General features: G+C 40.7%; 1 protein-coding gene across 9 annotated transcripts in view; it reads right to left on the bottom strand.

Moving 5' to 3' along the window:
• The window catches only part of Pias2 (protein inhibitor of activated STAT 2), a 143,622-nt gene that overhangs the window by 57,082 nt on the left and 68,084 nt on the right, over nucleotides 1–18,456 (bottom strand). For all 9 annotated transcript variants that reach the window (XM_045142968.1, XM_045142969.1, XM_045142965.1 and 6 more), the window contains one exon: nucleotides 11,609–11,693. In XM_045142968.1, the coding sequence (XP_044998903.1) occupies nucleotides 11,609–11,693 (85 nt within the window). The remainder of the gene's footprint in view (nucleotides 1–11,608; nucleotides 11,694–18,456) is intronic.

The following is an 18,456-nucleotide window of genomic DNA, read 5'->3' as shown; positions in this document are numbered from 1 at the left end:
GAAAAAAGCTGCACCGTATGTAGTCTTATGGGAGACAGAAGTCATCAGCAGTGAAAACAGTGGACACTGGATACCTCAAATTTGGCCAGACAGGCCAAATGACTGAACAAATGCAATAGTAGCATGTCCAACTGAAGGCCCACTCTATAATATGTGCCTGGTACTGAAAACCTAATCAAAAGCCTATGGCAGAGGAGGTCAGGAGCCTTAGGGGTATAAAACCTCTTGTCTGCATAAATGCATATATTACTCTCACCAAATTGCCCTGAACTTAATATTCATACTCATATATTAATGCTACTCTCGCTTCTGGTTAGAGGAGTTTCTCTTTTCTGGTGGTGACGACCACTAGGATGACCCAAAGGCAACATAGTGCTAGAAGAAGGGACTGAGGAGTGTCCAGCACTGAAACATCTCACACCTTCCAAGGCTCAGGGTCCAACATGGAAAAGGTGGCGGAAAGAATGTAAGAGCCAAAGGAAGGGTACCACTCCTTACATAGAACTGTCTGGACAGAATTTGGCCTCGATATCCAAGACCTCACAGTGCCTAGCAATACCCACACAAGACCCTCATAATAGGAGAAACAGATGATGACATCAAATTAAAAGACTATGGAGAGAGAGGGAGGGAAATACCATGGTTTGTTGTCTATAATTAAATTTCTGTCTTCCATGTTCAAGGTAGTTCTCAAAATTCCAATCAAATTAAAATACAGGGTTTGTACAATAGGAGCTCCACCTTTTTCTGTATCATGATTCCCAACAACAACAACAAAAAAAAAAAAAACACAAAAAAACAATGAGGACCAATTAGACATACAATGCAGAATCTTCAAAGGTTGGGGAAGAGAATGTGAAAAAACAAACATGACAAGAGATCATTCCAAACAGATAGGAAAACTAGCCAAAGTATAGACTGCTAGAGATGATAAACAATAGAAAGAAGAGAGGAAAGAGTGAGCAAGATGTGGATTAAAGCAGCCAAGCAATGAAGTACACACTTTATAAGTCCTAGAAGGTTTTAAAGACATCACTTGGTCAAGTAAGAAATAATGAATTAGGAGACCATTAATACATTGTACAGGCAAAGAAAAGATAAACTATTTAATCATAAACACTGCTGAATAGTCTTTTAATACAGAAATTGGGGGTTATTATCAAACACAACAGAGAAGCAGGAGAGACGAAGATCATCCAGAAAGGAGGAAAATGACCAGAATCCCACTGAGGCGCCAGTGGCCCTAGTCCACATGCCCACCCAGGCAGAGCTGCAGTAGCAGAAACTAGATGAAGAGATTTTCTACTCACATCAGCCTCCTCACATAGTCAAGAATCTTGAGGAAGAAGACAGCAGGGGCCAGCTGAGCAGTTGCTGAAGGAGATAGAAACAGGACCACCCGAGCAGCTCCGTTACTGCTCCAGGCATCTTGCATAGCTTCCCATGCCCCTATATTCAGGGATGTGAATCTCCAGAGAACTCATCCTTGGCAGCCTGGCACCCAGCACAGCTGACCAGAACACTAAACCCAAGCACAACAGACAGGTAGGTATCAAGGTGGGCACTCAGCATTGGTGAGATTGGAAGCCACTCCAAAAGGTAACAAGGCCTATTTACACAAAGGCAAGTATACAGGCCTGCACTGAAAGTGCTAATCTCTTTCCAGGTCAGAGCAAGTTATGTGTTATATATTCTTGGTTAACTTTACCATTCTCAAATAAGCTGTATTTTGGGGTTAACATTGTTGCCTTTGATATCTCCAGATTTACGTGGCCTTTGTCCTTCTGTCATTACAAAAAAAAAAAAAAAAAAAAATCTCCAAACTAAAACAAATCCAAGCCCAGATGGATTCACTGGTGAATTTTACCAGATCTTCATGAAAAAACTAACAACAATGCTTCTCAAACTTTTCCATAAAATAGAAAAGGAAAGAATTCTACCAAACCCCTCCTACAAGCCAAATTACAGAGCCATAGTAATAAAAACAGCATGGTACTGGCACAAAAACAGACATAAAGATCAATGAAACAGAAAAGAGGACCCACATGTAAGTCCATACAGCTACAGCAACCTACTTCAACAAAAAATGCCAAAAATATTCATTGAATATTCATTTAATTCAAAAATATTCATTGCCTCTTCAGCAAATTGTGCTGGAAAAACTGGATATCTATATGTAGAAGGATGAAAATAGATCCTCTCCCCAGGCACAAGAATTAAATCCAAATGGATCAAAGACCTTAATATCACATTCAAAACCCTGAAACTGCTAGAGGAAAAAGTAGGGGAAACCCTTCAACATAATTGGTATAGGCAATGACTTTCTGAATCTAACCTGAGTGGCTCAGGAAATAAAACCACTAATCAACCACTGGACCTCATGAAATTACAAAGCTTTTGTACAGCAAAAGACACAGACTAGAGCAAAGAGGCAACCTACAGAATGGGAGAAAATATTTGCCAGCTATACATCAGACAAAAGATTAACATACAGGATGTACAACCCAATTGACATACAGGTATACAGACCTTAGTGATTAAGCCAGAGTTCACTTTCCAGTTGAAACTGTTCTAAACATCATAGCATTCCCTCAAGGTCTAAATCTTAAAAGTATTGGAGCCGGGCATGGTGGCGCACGCCTTTAATCCCAGCCCTCGGGAGGCAGAGGTAGGAGGATCGCTGTGAGTTCGAGGCCACCCTGAGACTCCATAGTGAATTCCAGGTCAGCCTGGGCTAGAGTGAGACTCTACTTTGAAAAACCAAAAAAAAAAAAAAAAAAAAGTATTGGAGAAAAATAAATGGAGTGTAGCATTCTGATTGAATAAGGTTTAATGAAGAGGATAATAATGTAAAGAGGTCTCTATTCAGGTAGATCTAAATGTCACGAATGAAATGGGAACAAGAGGAAAAGGATCAAGTAAAACTTCATGATGCCAATTTATTTTTCAATTTTGTTATCTTTAGAGTATGGAATATTGTCTGGATCATAGCACACAGTTGGTCAATACATGATGAGTAAATGAAAAACAAGACAAGTAGCTTTGATGGGAAATGCATCTGGAGTTTGTTTGGAGTGACTGGTGCACCCATATACTCTCAAACAAACAAATATATATTTAAAAAACCACCCGAAGCTGAATGTATTCAAACCTTTACTGAATGTATTCAAACCTCTATTGTAAGTCTTCTGATTGCCACAGGCAAGAGGAAGGATCTAGTCAAACAATCCAGGGTGGTGGTTCTCAAATCTGCTCACCCTTCAAATACCCAAGGAGCTTTACAAACCCACTGGCATTTCTATACTCACGTCTAATTTGTATGCATTTAAAATATTTATTTATTTATTTGAGAAAAAAAAAGAGAGAAAGAGAAAGGCAAACAGAATACGAATGCCAGGGCCTCTAGCCACTGCAAACAAACTCCAAGTGCATGTGCCACTTTTGCATCTGGCTTATGTGGGGGAAGAGTGAAGGGGGAAGGGGAAGGGAAGAGAGGAGGAAGAAAGGGAGGAAGGGGAAAGGGAAGGAAGACAGCCAGCCATGATGGACTAGAGAAATGGCTTAGTAGTTAAGGCACTCAATTGCAAAGCCTAAAGACCCAGGTTCAATTACCCAGGGCCCATGTAAGCCACATGTGCTAGGTGGCGCATATGGCTGGATTTCATTTGCTGTGGCTAATGGCCATCTCTCCCATAAACATATAAATAAATAAATAAATGTTTTTAAGAGCCATGCTACTTTTTAAAAAGCAGAGCTCCATGGAAAAGTGAATAATTCCAGAAAAAGTACAAGATAAGCTTAAAGCACTCAGTGGATGCAGATAGTAAAGAAGACAAAGTAGGGGCTAGAGAGATGGCTTGTCAGGTAAATCGCTAGTCTGAGAAGCCTAAAAACACAGGTTTGATTGCCCAGGATCCATATAAGCCAGATGCACAAAGTGGCCAGATGCATCTAGAGTTTGTTTTTGCAGTGGCTAGAGGCCCTAGCATACCCCTTTCTCTATCTGCCTCTTTCTCGCTCCCATAAATAAAAATAAATAAACAAATAATTTTTTAAAAGAAGGTAAAGTGGACTGTAGAGATGGCTTAGAGTTTAAGCTCTTGCCTGTGAAGCCTATGGACCCCAGTTCTAGGCTCGATTCCCTAGGACCCACATTAGCCAGATGCACAAGGGGACTCACGCATCTGGAGTTCGCAGTGATTGGTGGCCCTGGCGCGCCCATTCCCCCCCCCCCACCTGCCTCTTTCTGTTGCTCTCAAATAAGCAAAAAAATTAAAAAACAAGAAGGTAAAGTAAATTTTGGAGGAAAGAAGAAAGGAATACCAAAAAGGCCAAAGAATATCTGGGTATGCTGGTATATGCTATAATCCCAGTACTTGGGAGATTGAGGTGGGAGGAATCCAAGTTCAAGATCAGCCTGACACACAGCAAAACACTGCCATAAGATTAAATAAGTAACAAAATACCACTAGCTGAGTATGGTGTCTTAAAGTTAAGTTCAAGGACAGCTTGGCAGAGGACAGACTGAGTCTCAACAAACCAACACATACACATCAAAACAAAATAAAATGTGCACAAGACCTAACTGGAAAAAACTACTAATAGCCAAAGGTAAAACTATATGAACTACAATCTAAATTCCTACAGCACTGGGTTGTAACCTACAGTACACCTATGAAACCATAACTATACAAATCCAAAAGGAAATGAATAAAGGAGGACAAACTCTCACAAGACTACCTAAATATAAAAGAGGCAATAGGGAAATTTATGAAGACATGCTTAACTAGTGGGTAAAAGCTTGAGGAGAAACAGAATTATGGGACAAGTTTCAAGTACTTCCCTCAAGCTATTTATTCATAATGAATAAACCAGTAACTCTGTAGTGCTAATACCTGACAAATAAGAGATGAGATAAATAATGCAGGGTGCCATGACCTGAGGTAAGAACTGCCTTTACTATGTAGTGCCTGATATGACACTCTGAAAAGAGAATGCAACTTGAGATATTTTTGCCAAATGTTCGTAATCTCAATCTAATCAAGGCTGTAGAGATGGCTCAGCCTTTAAGGCACAAGCCTACAAAGCCTATTGACCCGGGCTCAATTCCCCAACAGCCATGTAAAGACAGATGCATAAGTGGCTCATGCATCTGAATTTGTTTGCATTTTCACTCCTCCAACTTTCTCTTTCTTCCTCTTTCATAAATAAGTATTTTTTTTTTAATTTATAGCCAGGTGTGGTGTCGCACCCCTTTAATCCCAGCACTTGGGAGGCACAGGTAGGTGGATTGCTGTGAGTTTGAGGCCACCCTGAGATTATATTATGAATTCCAGATCAGCCTGGGCTACAGTGAAACCTTACCTCAATAAAGCAAAAAAAAAAAAAAGTTATCATCATCAAACATGCGAAGGTAAAATGTCCCTGATAGCCTCATATGTTTGAATGCTTAATCCCCAGGTAGTGGTACTGTGTGGGAAGGTTGTGGAACCCTAAGGAGGTAGACCCTTGCTAGAGGAATTTGGGATATTATAGCCTAGTCCCAGTTGCTTCAACCAGTTCATTCTTGCTACTTCCTCCCTGCTGATATACTACTGACACACTTTCCCTGTCATGATTAAACTACCCCCTGTAAACCGGAAATAAATCCTTTCCTAGCAGGGCATGGTCGTACACAACTTTAACCCCAGCACTCAGGAGGCAGAGGAAGAAGAATCACAGTGAGTTTGAGGCCACCCTGAGACTACAAAGTTAATTCCAAGTCAGCCTGGGCCAGAGTGAAACCCTACCTCAAAAAAACAAACCAACAGGGCTGGAAAGATGACTTAGCGGTTAAAGCGTTTGCCTGCAAAGTCAAAGGATCCAGGTTTGACTCTCCAGAACCCATGTAAGCCAGATGCACAAGAGGGAGCATGCACCTGGAGTTTGTTTGCAGTGGCTGGAGCACCTGGCATGCCATTCTGTCTCTCCCTCTCTGCCTCTTTCTTTCTCTCTCTCTCAGATGAATAAATAAATACATAAATAAATAAAAATAAAGAAAAAAATCCTTTCCTCCCATAAATGACTTCGGTCAGCTATTCTGTCCCAGCAACAAGAAAGTAACTTTCTAAACCCACACTGAGGGTCAAACTATTAAATATCTGAGTAGTACTCTAAAGCAGAAGTGTCAGAAGTCATTTGACACATGAAAAAAATCATCCTAAGAGAAAGGAAATTAGGATGACTTCACAAGTAAATGTAACTTGTGTCTGGATCTAGTAATAGAAGACCATTAGCTGAGTAAACAGCAAAATCTGAATAAAACATATGATATTGTATTATTGTAGCGTTGTATCAATGCTATTTTCTCAGCTCTGACAATATACAACAGTTATGAAAGCTAGTGATATTAAGAGAAACTGGCAAAAGACACATGCACTATATGCACTATTATAACAACTGTTCTGCAAGCCAAAATTGCCTCAAGATAAAATTTAAAAAAAAAACAAACTTGGGAGTCATACAAGTCCAAAGTAGCACAGGGTCCTTGCTTGGCAATGAGAATATTTGAATACAGACTGCGTATTACTTTATATTAAGGAATTATGAATTTCTGAATGATCATGTAAAAAAACAGTTAAGAGCTATATACAATGTAGTCCCAGATGAAATTATATAATGACAGTAATTGTCTCTGAAATATTTGAGGACAAAGAGGGAGAACACCTTGCTATAGAATAGCACACACCTTTAACTCCAGCACTTGGGAAGGCTGAGGTAATTCAAAGCCAGCCTGGGACTACACAGTGAGTTCCAGGTCAGCCTGGGCTAGAGTGAAACTCTACCTCCATAAAAAAAAAGAGGGGTGGGGGAGAGGGGTTCCATTCACAAGGTGCCCAATGGTTGACAATTTTTCAAGCTAGGTAATGAACACCAAGCATACACTTCCAGTTATTAGGAAACAATTTTATTTTTACAACTTGATTCTACAGCTCTGGATATGTTTGACTGGTAATGTACAGTTGTATTGTGTGGTCCTTTTTTTCCCCAAGGGACAACTGAAACAGCAGTACTTGAATTTTTTATATTGGGATTAATATGCATAAAATTCAATTTTTACTCTAACCATAATGTGGTCTGTAATATGGAGTACACTCATACAGGGTAACTATCACTAGCATACATCTCCAGAATGCTAGAAAAATTTTTAGTCATAGTTAAATTTTAATCATTTATTTCTTTTTTTTTTTTTTTTTTTTGGTTTTTCGAGGTAGGGTCTCACTCTAGCCCAGGCTGACCTGGTTCACTATGGAGTCTCAAGGTGGCCTCGAACTCACAGCGATCCTCCTACCTCTGCCTCCCGAGGGCTGGGATTAAAGGCGTGCGCCACCACGCCCAGCATAATCATTTATTTCTTGACTAGCTCATAATTCAATTTGAACTTTCAAACATAAAAAAAATAGAAAGTGAAAAAAGTTCAAGTAACTGCTGCTAGCCACTAGCTGTCCTTCTAATAAGCAACTAATCTTCATCTTTACATGAATACTTATAAATGGAACTTTTAGCTGGGCGGGGTTGTACATGCCTTTAATCTCAGTACTGGGGGTGGGGGAAGAGGTAGGAGGATCACTGTGAGTTTGAGGCCACTCTGAGACTACACAGTGAATTCCAGGTCAGCCTGAGCCTGAGAGAGAGACCCTACCTCAAGAAATAAAAGAATATATACGTATGTGATTATCTACATATTTAGCAAAGACAACGTGTGTGCTTATACACACAGACACATTTTAGTATTTTTGCTTATTTTTATTTATTTGAGAGAAAGAGGCAGACAGAAAGAGAAAATGGGCATGCCAAACAAACTCCAGACAGGAGTGCGCCCCCTTGAGCATCTTGCTAATGTGGGTCCTAGGGAATCAAGCTTGGAACAAGGGTCCTTAAGCTTCACAGAAAAGTGCTTAACTGCTAAGTCATCTCTCCAGCCCATACAGACACATTTTTATAACAACTGCTAACAGAGGACTCATGCGTGTTTCCTGCTTTGTAAACTTAAAAACTTATTGTTAAATACTCACCTTTTTAAAAAAAATTATTGGGCTGGAGAGATGGCTTAGCGGTTAAGCGCTTGCCTGTGAAGCCTAAGGACCCCGGTTCGAGGCTCGGTTCCCCAGGTCCCACGTTAGCCAGATGCACAAGGGGGCGCACGCGTCTGGAGTTCGTTTGCAGTGGCTGGAAGCCCTGGCGCGCCCATTCTCTCTCTCTCCCTCTACCTGTCTTTCTCTCTGTGTCTGTCGCTCTCAAATAAATAAATAAAAAATGAACAAAAAAAAAATTTTTTTTTAAAATTATTTTCACTTATTTATATTTTTAGAGACAGAGACAGAGAGAGTGAGTGAGAATAGACATGCCAGGACCCCTAGCCACTGTAAACGAATTCCAGATGCCATGTGCCACTATGTGCATCTGACTTATGTGAAACCTGGAGAATTGAACCTGGGTTCTTAGCTTCATAGGCATGCACCTTAACCACTAAGCCATCTCTCTAGCCCAAATACTCATCTTTCTTTGCTTTGTTTTGTTTTCCAGGTAGGGTCTCACTCTAGCCCAGGCTGACCTGGAATTTGCTCATAGTCCCATGCTGACCATCAAGTCACAGCAATCCTGCTACCTCTGCCTCCCAAGTGCTGAGATTAAAGGTAGGTGTGCATTACCATGACCAGCTTAAATATTCATATATAAAATCTATATAGTCTAACTCCTTCCTTCCAAAGTCCACATATAATCTAGTAAGATTTTCCCAGATCATCACACTATGTATAGCTCCTTTTGTGATCAAACACTCTGCAAAACCAATGGACAACGGTTTATCACCACATAACAAAAGGATTAATGCCCACCACTAATCCCAGCAGAGGTAGGAGGAACACTGTGAGGCTGTCTGGGACTGCAGAGTCGGTTTCAGGACAGTGTGGACTAGAGTGAGACTTTACCTTGCAGGGTGGGGGGAGGGGGGACAACAACAATAACAAAAAAAAGATTAATGTTACTTTTTATATTAAATACATTTTGTACCATTTTTTAAAAATTATTTTTATTTATTTATTTGAGAGTGACAAAGAGGCAGGTAGAGAGAGAGAGAGAATGGGCACGCCAGGGCCTCCAGCCACTGCAGACGAACTCCAGATGTGTGTGCCCCCTTATGCATCTGGCTAACGTGGGTCCTGGGGAGTTGAGCCTCGAACCAGGGTCCTTAGGCTTCACAGGCAAGCGCTTAACTGCTAAGCCATCTCTCCAGCCCCCATTTTGTACCATTTTTTTACAGTCTATATCCTGCTCTGTAAACTCAAGCTTTATGTATTGTAAAATTTGGAGATTTCTTTTCGCACGGAAATATGTATACGTGGTGTGTGTAAGCAAACTCACATGCATGTAGATGTACATGGGTGTATATGAAAGCCAAAGGTCAATGCTTTGTATCCTCCTCCGTCACTCTCCACCTTTTCTTTCTTTTTTCTTTTTTTTTTTTTTGGGGGGGGGGAGTATTGCTCTAGCTCAGGCTGACCTTGAATTCACTATGTAGTCTCAGGCTGGCCTTGAACTCAGATCCTCCTACCTCTGCCGTCCAAGCACTGGAATTACAGGCTCTTGTGCCACCATGCCAGGTGCCCCCTATTTTTGAGAGTACCTCTCACTGAATCTGGAACTGATTAGGCTTGACTAGCCAGCAAGTCCCAGGGATCCTCTGTTTCTTGCCTCTGTAGCACTGAGATTATGGGCACACACCATGTTTGGCTTTCTACATTGGTTCATTGCAAAGGGTCAAAATCACTTTACTCACTGAGCTATTCCCTAGCACTCAAGATTACCTTTTTTTGTTTGTTTGTTTGCTTGCTTTTCAAGGTAGGATCTCACTCTAGCCCAGGCTGACCAGGAATTCACTCTGTAGTCTCAGGATGACCTTGAACTCACAGCAATCCTCATACCTCTGCCTCCCGAGTGCTGGGATTAAAAGCATACACCTCCATATCCATTAAGCCTCAATTTGAAATGATATTGTTTATAACTATTCTGTTGTGGTTTGAATATAAAATGTCCCCATAGGCTCTTGCGTTTGAACACTTGGCCTCAGTTGGTAGCACTGTTTAGGATAGTTGTGAAGTCTTTAGGAGAGAAAAGTCTTGCTGAGGTCTTAGGGCCTGACCCCACTTCTGGTGCATCCTCTGACTATGGATGCAGCCATGCTTTCCCTCCCTGCTAACCATGACAGAACAAATTCCCTCTCCCAAATCTGTAAACATAAACCCATCCCTTTTTTTTTTTTTTTTGAAAATATGTATTTTTTTAAGTACTTTATGTATTTTGAGAGACAGAGAGAAAGAGAATGGGAGTGCCAGGGCCTCCAGCCACTGTGAACAAACTCCAGAAGTATGCAACACCATGTGCATCTGGTTTACATAGGTTCTGGTTAATCAAACCTGGGTCCTTAAGCTTTTCAGGCAAGCACCTTAACCACTAAACCATCTCTCCAGCCCCTATTCCTTTCTTAGGCTGCTTCTTGTAAGGTATTGGACAGAACAAGTCAAGTAGCTAGTAAACCTCTCTTTGGGTTAGAATCAAAAATTCTGTTTTTCTTTATCTAAGATAAGAACACATGTCACTGAGGCTGGCCTTAAACTTCCATCTTCCTGTCCCCACCTCCTGAGCACTGGGATTCCAGGCATGAGCCACCAGGCCCAGTTTACACAAGTCTTTTTTTTTTTTTTATGTTGCTTAAATTAAAAAAAAAAAATCTTTTTAAACGTTATTGCTGAGCTCAGGATGCTCAGTGGTAAGAGTACTACCCTAACATACAAAAGGTCCTGGGTTTGGGCTGGAGAGATAGCTTAGTAGTTAAGGTGTTTGTCTGCAAAGCCAAAGGACCCAGGTTCAATTCCCCAGGACCCACATTAGCCAGATGCACTTGGGGCACTCGTGTCTGGAATTCGTTTGCAGTGGCTGGAAGCCCTGGCATGCCCATTCTCTCTCCCTCTCCGTCTCCCCTTTTTTCTCTCTCAAATAAATAAATAATTTTTTAAAAAAGATCCTGGGTTTGATCTCTAGCACTAAAGAAAAAAGACTAGATTAACATGACTAAAGTAATGTAGAAGATACTAAGGTTGGATTCAAAGGTTAGAAATGCTTCTAATACATAGCATTTATTAACTATTTGACTAATCCTAATCAAAGTATAACTGCCCTTAAAAGAAAAAAAAACACTGACCTGTGGACCCCCAAAATTAATACACTAAAGTCTTAATCCCCAACAAGACTGTTTTTAGACACAGAGCTTTAAAAGAAATAGTTACATTAAGCCTGGTCCTAATCTAACAGCCATAAGCAAAGGAAAAGAGAGCCACGATACACTGCAACAGAAAAAATGTCACATGTGACACAGCAAGAGGTTATCAGCCATAAAGAGGGATTCAAGAGAACTCTCACCAGACCACGTGTTCATCTTAGACAAAAGGCTATAGAATTTGAAAAATAAATTTCTGTCTAAGACACCCAGCCTGTTGTATTTTGTTATGACAGCTCTAATAAACTAATACACAACATTCATGGAGAGACATATTTAAAACAATTCTCTTACCTTGATATGCATATCTCTCTAACTTGTTGAGGTGTCAAAGCAAAAATAAAAAACTTCTCTTGGAAGCGTTGAATACTGCTTTGAACTAGGAAGGGAAAAAAATTTATTCAGTAACAAGTAAGTACTGGTAATAACCAGGAACTTTCTGATAAAGTGTTAGCCAAATTCTGAAATTCTTAAGTTTAAATACAGCATTCGAAAATCAAGTATTAAATAACTCTTTTAATTAAAAGTAAAGATACCTGAGTTTAATGTTAAGTACAAAATCATTCTTTATTCTAAAACACTAAGTATACTATACTGTCAAAATACAACAAAACCCTAAAAGATAACATTGCATTCTGGACTACAGTATCAGATTAACTCCTTCAGGGCAATGCTATCCCAAGAACAATATTATTTTTGTTTCTTTCTTTGCTGTGTTTTCAGTTCTTTATATTTAATTATTCAAAAAGTACAAAAAATTCAAAAATTCAAAACAAGAATTCATTATACTGGGCATGGTGGCACATGCCTTTAATCCCAGCATTTGGGAGGCAGTGGTAGGGGGATCACCGTGAGTTTGAGGACAAGTTGAGAATAAATAGTGAATTCCAGTTCACCCTGGGCTAGAACAAGACCCTACCTCAAAAAATGGAAGAAAAAAAAAAGGATTACCTAGTTTTGTAAATTTTTATTTTAATTTTTTTTGGGGGGGGGAATGGACAGCCTTCAGCTGCTGTGAACGAACCTCAGACATGTACAATATTGTATGCTTGCATAACAGTCCATCTGGCTAGGTGGGACCTGGAGATTCAAACATGAGTTCTTAGGCTTCACAGGCAAGCACCTTGATGGCTAAGCCATCTCGCCAGCCCCAGATTATCTAGTTTTACAGCTATTACCTAATGAAGCCATCATTTATAGCATTATTAAAAGCTGAAATATACTCATGACTTTACAAAGAACTGGAACAGATTAGTAGTGATGAATTACTTGATGTTCTAGTAATCATGCCTGTGGTTACATGAGTTCAAGGCCAGCCTTGAATTTAAAGCAAGCTTGAGCTGAATAGTGAGAAACCTTATCTCAAAAAACACACAGAAGCCAGACATGGTAGCACAGGCCTTTAACCCCAGCATTGGAGGCAGAGGTAGAAGAATCACCATGAGTCTGAGGCCACCTTTTCCCTGAAGACCAGCTGACAGAAAGATGGAAAAAGCTACACTGCATGCAGCTCCAGAGGACAGACAGAAGTCATCAGTGGAGATAAACAGCAGTGGATATGGCAAGCCTTAAATTGGGCCAGCTAGGCCAAATGAGCCAACGGGTGTAATAGTGGCATGTCTGTTATGGGGAAATCAACTGCTCTCTAATTAGACTGGAAGCCTGCTCCACAGGAGGGAATGCATGCCTTAATACTGAAAATCTATGAGGGGGGAAGTCATGAGCTCTAGGGGTGTTAACAACTGCTGGTGTCTGGCTAAATGTATATATTATTATTATGCTCACCCAACTGCCCAGTAAGCACTTTTCTTAATGTTTACACGCATATATTAATGCTACTCTCACTTTTTTAAATTTTTATTTATTTGAGAGTGACAGAGAGAGAGAGAAACAGGCAGATAGAGATAGAGAACAGGCACGCCAGGGCTTCCAGCCACTGCAAATGAACTCCAGACATGTGCGCCCTCTTGTGCATCTGGCTAACATGGGTCCTGGGGAATTGAGCCTCGAACCAGAGTCCTTAGGCTTCACAGGCAAGCGCTTAACTGTTAAGCCGTCTCTCTCTCCAGTCCTACTCTTACTTTTGATTAGAGAAAATTCCCTTTTCAGATGGTGACAATCTCTGAGATGACTCAAAAGGCACCAGAGTGCTGAGAGGTGACATAAGAGTGCTCAGCAGGAAGAAATCTCTATCACAACTTCCCAGGCTCAGGGTCCATTGCGGAAGAGGTGATGGGAAGAATGTAAAAACCAAAGTAAAGGTAGCACTCCTAACACATGCTTCCAGACACAAATCCATGACCTCGCAGTGCCGGACACTACCTAAAAAAGACCAGTGTAATAGGAGGGAAGAATGAAGACATCAAAATAAGAGACTAATTAATGGAGGGGGTAGGGGAATGTGATAAAGAGTGCAGTTGTGAAGGGGAAAATGTGTGGTGGGGGGAATTATCATAGTTTATTTTCTATAATTAAGGAAGTTGTCAATAAAAAAAATAAAGATTTTTAAAAAGTAAGTATGGAGCCGGGCGTGGTGGCACACGCCTTTAATCCCAGCACTCGGGAGGCAGAGGTAGGAGGATCTCCGAGAGTTCAAGGCCACCCTGAGACTACATAGTGAATTCCAGGTCAGCCTGAGCCAGAGTGAGACCCTACCTCAAAAAACCAAAAAAAAAAAAAAAAACAAAAGTATGTATGTACAAAGCCCTGACTTCAACCCCTAGCATCACATAAACATAAACTGAGCATGGTAGGACATACCAGTAATCCCCACACTCAGGAAGTATAAACTGGAGGAACAAAAGCATAAATTCATTATTCAAGAACAGCTTGGGCTACATGAGAACATATTGGTCAACCAAACAACCAATCAATGAAGTAGGGCAAGGAAAAAAATGGCCTACTGAAAATTCAGTTTCTCAGTGTTGTATGTAAGTGCTTACCTAGCAATCAGGTAGCCCCTGAAGTAGAGGAAAGCATATCAGAAGTTCAAGGTCAAAGTCAGTTACATAGGAAGTTTGGGACACTGGAGCAACTGTCATAAATATGTATCTTTTATAAAAAGTAAAGTAACTTTTCAGGTAAATAAAAGCTAAGAGAATTAATAACAGTACACAGCATTATGAGAAATGTAAGTGGAAACTGGGGTTAAAAAAAAAAAGGAATAATTTCAAGCCGGCACTTGGGAGGCAGAGGTAGGAGGATCACCATGAGCCCAAGGCCACCCTGAGACTACACAGTGAATTCAGGTCAGCCTTGACTACAGTGAAACCCTACCTAGAAAAAAAAAAATCTAAACTGGATCTTTGGGAATGAAGAACACCTTAAGTAGTAGGTAGATAAGAGTAAACAAAGTAATTTTTTTCCTTCTCCAATTTCCTTTAAAAGGTAACTTGTTGGGCTGGAGACATGGCTTAGGGGTTAAGGCACTTACTTGCCTGCAAAGTCTAAGGACCCAGGTTTGATTCTCCAGGTCCATAGTAAGCCAGAAGCACAAGGTGGCATATGCATATGCAGTGGCTGGAGGCCCTGTCATGCCCATTCTCCCTCCATCTCCCTTCTCTCTCTCTCTCTCTCTCTCTCTCTGTCTCCCTCCCTCCCTCTCTCCCTGTCTCTAATAATTAAATATTTTCTTTAAGGTAACTTGTTGAACTGGGCATGGTGGCTCATGCCAACAATCCCAGAACTCATGAGGCTGTGGTAGGAAGACTGCCTTGACTTAAAGGTCAGGCTGGACTAGAGTGAGTGGGTTCCAGGACAGCAAGGACTAGAGTGAGAGACCCTGACTCAAATTAAAAACAACAACAACAACAAAAAATTCAAACAAACGAATAAATACATAAGATAAATCAGCTGCTTAAAATGTTTAAATCTAACTCTCTAAAGTAACAGCAATGAAAAAAGGATTTATAACACAAACAGGTATAAAGATGTCATACCAATTAAAAGGGGAAAGAAGGTGGATAAATGCAATTATCTGCCTAAGAGCTGTTTCTTGCTCATTGTTTGTTTGTTTTGTTTTCTTTTTGTTTTCAAGGCATAGTCTCACTGTAGCCCAGGCTGACCGGTAAACTCACTCTGTAATCCCAGGCCTGTCGTAACTCACAGGATCCTGCTACCCCTGCTAGGATTAAAGGCAATTGTCACCTACTTCATTCTGACAAATTGTAGTAACATAAATGCCTCTAGGGACAGATCCAATGTTTTCAAAACAGGAGTTATCTACATACTCAGTATATTCAGCAGTATTTGCCAGGTTTTGCAGCCACATCTAGATGACTGTGGTAACCTACCCAAGAATGTTCCCACAGAAACCATGTAACTTAACATCTGAACTGGAATGCTTCCATATCTGCATATATATATTGCAAATTTTTGTTACTTCAAGGAAGGGCTTCACTAGCCAGGCTGACCTGGCACTCACTGTATAGTATGTGTAATTTCTTAAGAGTTGTAGCAGTTTTTATTATTGATACAAAACACCTTACTAGAAGCAGCTGGTGTAAGGAAAGGATTTATTTTGGCATACAGTTTCAAGGAACTTTTAACATGGCAGAGAAAGTATGGCAGAAGCAGAAAGATTGAGGTATCTAAATCTAGTAAGTGGGGCAAGGCAATAATACCTCAAGGAACACCTCCTCCAACAAGGTTTCATTAGCCAAAGGGACCACCACCAGTTGGAGATTAAATAGGAGAATCGATCATAAACTCATGAGGCTAAGGGGGACATTATGTATTCAAACTACGGCAAAAGTTATACCTTAATGTAAACAGTTTAGGTCACAACAAACATCTATTTATTGTACTGTTTGCTTTCCTGTCTTATTCCTGGCTTTACTTATCATGGTGGAAACAAAGTGCCCTCTAATTGGACTGGAGGCCCCCTCCATGTGAGGGAATACATCCCTGATACTGAAAACAGGGGTAGTCATGAGCCCTAGGGGTGTAATGTCTGCTGCTGTCTGGTTAGTGAATATACTATGCTTAACAAACTGCCCAGTAAGCACTTCTCTTAATGTTCATATCCTTGTATTAATGCTACTCTCACTTTTGGTAAAGAATCTTCTCTTTTCAGATGGCAGTGACCTTGGGATGACTCAGAAGGCATCATGGTGCTGGAAAGAATTCACAGGAGTACTCAGCACTGCAATATCTGTATCACGCCTTCCAAGGTTCAGGGTCTATTGCGGAAGAGGTGGCAGAAAGAATGTAAGAGCCAAAGGAAGGGTAGGACTCCTAACAACGTGCTCCCTCCAGACACAAAATGGCCTAGATATCCATGACCTCACAGTGCCTGACACTACCTACACAAGACCATAAAAGAGAAACTTATTGAGGGGGGAGGGGATATGATGGAGAATGGAGTTTCAAAGGGGAAAGTGGGGGGAGGGAGGGAATTACCATGGGATATTGTTTAAAATCATGAAAGTTGTTAATAAAAATAAAAGTCTATCAGAAGCTGGCCAAAATGATGCATACTTTCAATCGTTGCACTCAAGAGGCAGGAAGATCACAATTTCACAATTCACTGCCAGCATGCGTTGTACATGGGACTGCCTCACATCAACACCCATCCATAAATATCTTCCAAATATGGCCACAATATTATCTCCCATAACAAGCTTCTGGTATCATAACCTTGACTATTTTTTTAAATCTTTTTTGGTTTATTTTTATTTATTTGAGAATGACAGAGAGAAAGTAACACACAGAGAGAGAAAATGGGTGCGCCAGGGCTTCCAGCCACTGCCAACAAACTCCAGATGCATGCGCCCCCTTGTGCATCTGGCCAATGTGGGTACTAAGGAATCGAACCTCGAAGCAGGGTCCTTAGGCTTCACAGGCAAACGCTTAATCGCTAAGCCATCTCTCCAGCCCCATAACCTTGATTCTCTTTAAATGAACAGTAGCTGAGTCATTCTTCCTTTGAATCCAAAAGATCACGCAAATTTTTTTTTCCTGCAAATTGTATTGTAATGCTATATAATTTTTTAAAAACAGATTACAAAAGTGCTGTGATTGTCTTCCTCACTTTGGGGAAAAATGCTTTTGCACTGAGTACCATGTTGTAAAGAAACCCAAATTTAACCACACAAGAGGCTACATTTAGAAATCCAAGCCAACAGCCAATACGAAGAAGCTGTCCAGGTAAATCAGTAAAGATGCTCCCCTTCCCCACTTATTGAAATATCTAATCGTTGCATTACAACACTCCCACTGGTTAAGCCTTCTCTTCCAAAACTCTCAGCTATCTTGGAATAGAAAAGCTGTCTATATTCGGCCTGTCCTGACCTGGAAAAACCATGAGTTCAAGGCCACCCTGAGATTACACAGTGAATTCCAGGTCAGCCTGAGCTAGAGTAAAACCTTACTTCGAAAAACAAAAAAGAAAAAAAAAAGACTGTAATAAATTAATTAAGTAGAAAGTTATTATTTTACTATATATCTTGATGTTCAACATATTTTTTCTTTAATTATCTGTATGTATATGTGTGCATATGAGCATGGATGTGTGCCAAGGCATGTGTGTAGAGGTCAAAGGGCAACCTTGAGTATTGATCATAGACTTCCTTGTTTGAGGCAGGTCTCCAGTTCAGATATATACTTAAAGCCCACAGGCTCATGAGCATCCAGGATTCTTTGGACCCCACCTCCCATTTCTTGGGAGGGCTGGCATTACAGACAGTAATTACTGCATCTGCTTTACATGAATCCTAGAGGATCTGGACTCAAGTCATCAAGGTGGCAAATCAAGAGCTTATACTTACTGATCCACCTCCTCAGTGCAAAAGTTAAATATTTTTAATGAAATAGAAAACTGTTGGACATAGGCAGGGCCCTGGGTTTAAGCAAACTTAAGCTGTCTGACACAAAGGCCCCAGGCTATGGAGAGGTCACAGCAGCCTGAACCGCCTCCCCCCATTCTCGGGGGTTGCAGTGAGCCTGGACAAAATCTCAGACCCTGAGATTGTCAGTAAGTAAGGCCACTCTCATTCCAAGCACTGGATACCTGGACATTCAGTTAAGAGTTAGGCTTTGCCCATAACCCTGTGGCCTTTGGCCAGGTGCCTAGGAAATTCCTTATATGGTATCAGCAGCACCTTTGCAAAAGCTCATCCCCCTGTACCATTGCCTATGTGCTG

Source organism: Jaculus jaculus, chromosome 2 (assembly GCF_020740685.1).
Source record: "Jaculus jaculus isolate mJacJac1 chromosome 2, mJacJac1.mat.Y.cur, whole genome shotgun sequence".
Classification (NCBI taxonomy): Eukaryota; Metazoa; Chordata; class Mammalia; order Rodentia; family Dipodidae; genus Jaculus; species Jaculus jaculus.
Note: the sequence above shows the minus strand (reverse complement) of the source record. Positions and strands in the feature narration are given on the sequence as shown.